This window comes from Cyprinodon variegatus, unplaced genomic scaffold (assembly GCF_000732505.1).
Source record: "Cyprinodon variegatus isolate N-32 unplaced genomic scaffold, C_variegatus-1.0 Scaffold924, whole genome shotgun sequence".
Classification (NCBI taxonomy): Eukaryota; Metazoa; Chordata; class Actinopteri; order Cyprinodontiformes; family Cyprinodontidae; genus Cyprinodon; species Cyprinodon variegatus.
In genome coordinates, this window is record NW_015151377.1 from 313,507 (window position 1) to 315,003 (window position 1,497).

At 47.6% G+C, this 1,497-nt stretch overlaps 1 protein-coding gene across 1 annotated transcript in view; it reads right to left on the reverse strand.

Annotated features, from left to right (window-relative positions):
* Window positions 1–1,497, reverse strand: part of LOC107099956 (macrophage mannose receptor 1-like) — a 26,893-nt gene that overhangs the window by 19,897 nt on the left and 5,499 nt on the right. The window contains exon 10 of the mRNA XM_015398290.1: window positions 922–1,052. Within this exon, the coding sequence (XP_015253776.1) occupies window positions 922–1,052 (131 nt within the window). The remainder of the gene's footprint in view (window positions 1–921; window positions 1,053–1,497) is intronic.

Consider the following 1,497-nt stretch of genomic DNA (forward strand, 5'->3'; position numbering starts at 1 on the left):
TCCATCCATCCATCCATCCATCCATCCATCCATCCATCCATCCATCCATCCATCCATCCATCCATCCATCCATCCATCCATCATCTTCCATTTATCTGGGGTTGCGGGGCTAGCAGCTTCAGTAGAGAGGCCCTTAAATTCCTCCACTAGGGATCCTCCCCGACCCGGAGAAGGCACTCTACCATTTTCCAGCTCAGGACCATGGTCTTTGATTTAGAGGCACTTATCTCTATCCCAGCCCCTTCACACTTGGCTGCAAACCACTCCAGTGAGAGCTGTAGATAACGTCCTGATGAAGGCAATAGAACCACATCATCCACAAATAGAAGAGATGCGATCCTAACACCACCAAAATAGATCCCATCTTGGCTGTGCCTAGAAATCCTGTCCATAAAAGTGAACAGAATCTGTGACAAAAGGCAACCTTGGCGGAGTCCAACTCTCATCAGAAACAAGTCTGACATACTAACAGCAAAGCGGACCAGGCTCTGACACTGGTCATACAGAGAACTAACAGCCCTTATTAAAGGGCCCAGGGCTCCATACTCCTGGAGTACCCCCCACAGGACCCCCAGAAGGACGCGGTCGAATGTCTTCTCCAGATCCACAAAACACATGTAGACTGGTTTTGGCAAACTCCCATGCACCCTCCAGGAACCTGCTGAGGGTGTAGAGCTGATCAAGTGTTCCACGGCCAGGATGAAAACTACACCATTTCTCCTGAATCCGAGATTCGACTATCCAACGGACCCTCCTTTCCAGAACCCCGGAATAAACCTTACTAAGGAGGCTTAAGAGTGTGATTCCTCTGTAGTTTGAACACACCCTCCGGGGGACCACCACCCCAGTATGTCAATCCAGGGGAACTACCCCTGATGTTCACACAATGTTGCAGAGTTGCGTTAACCAACACAGCCCCACAACATCCACAGCCCTAAGGTACTCAGGGCGAATCTCATCCACCCCTGGAGCCTTGCCACCGAGGAACTTTTTAACCACCTCAATGACTTTAGCAAGAGAGATGGGAGGACCCAAGCCGGAGACCTCAGGCTCTGCAATGGAAGACATGTTGTTGGGATTAAGGAGGTGTTCAAAGTACTCCACCCACCGACATACAACGTCCCAAGTCGAGGTCAGCAGCACACCACCCCCACTATAAATAGTGTTGGTACTGCACTGCTTCACCTCCTGAGATGCTGGATCGTGGACCAGAATCGCTTCGAAGCCATACGAAGCCGCACGCCCCAGTTTTTGCCTCAGCGACCAGCCAAGCCACCTGCCGCTTTGACTGCCGGTACATATCAGCTGCTTCTGTATATATATGTATGTATATACACACGTGTGTATGTATATACACACGTGTGTATGTATATATATATATATATATATATATATATATATATATATATATATATATATATATATATATATATATCACGACACACACACACACATTTCTAAATATACATACCTGGTTGAAACATCAGCTAAATACGA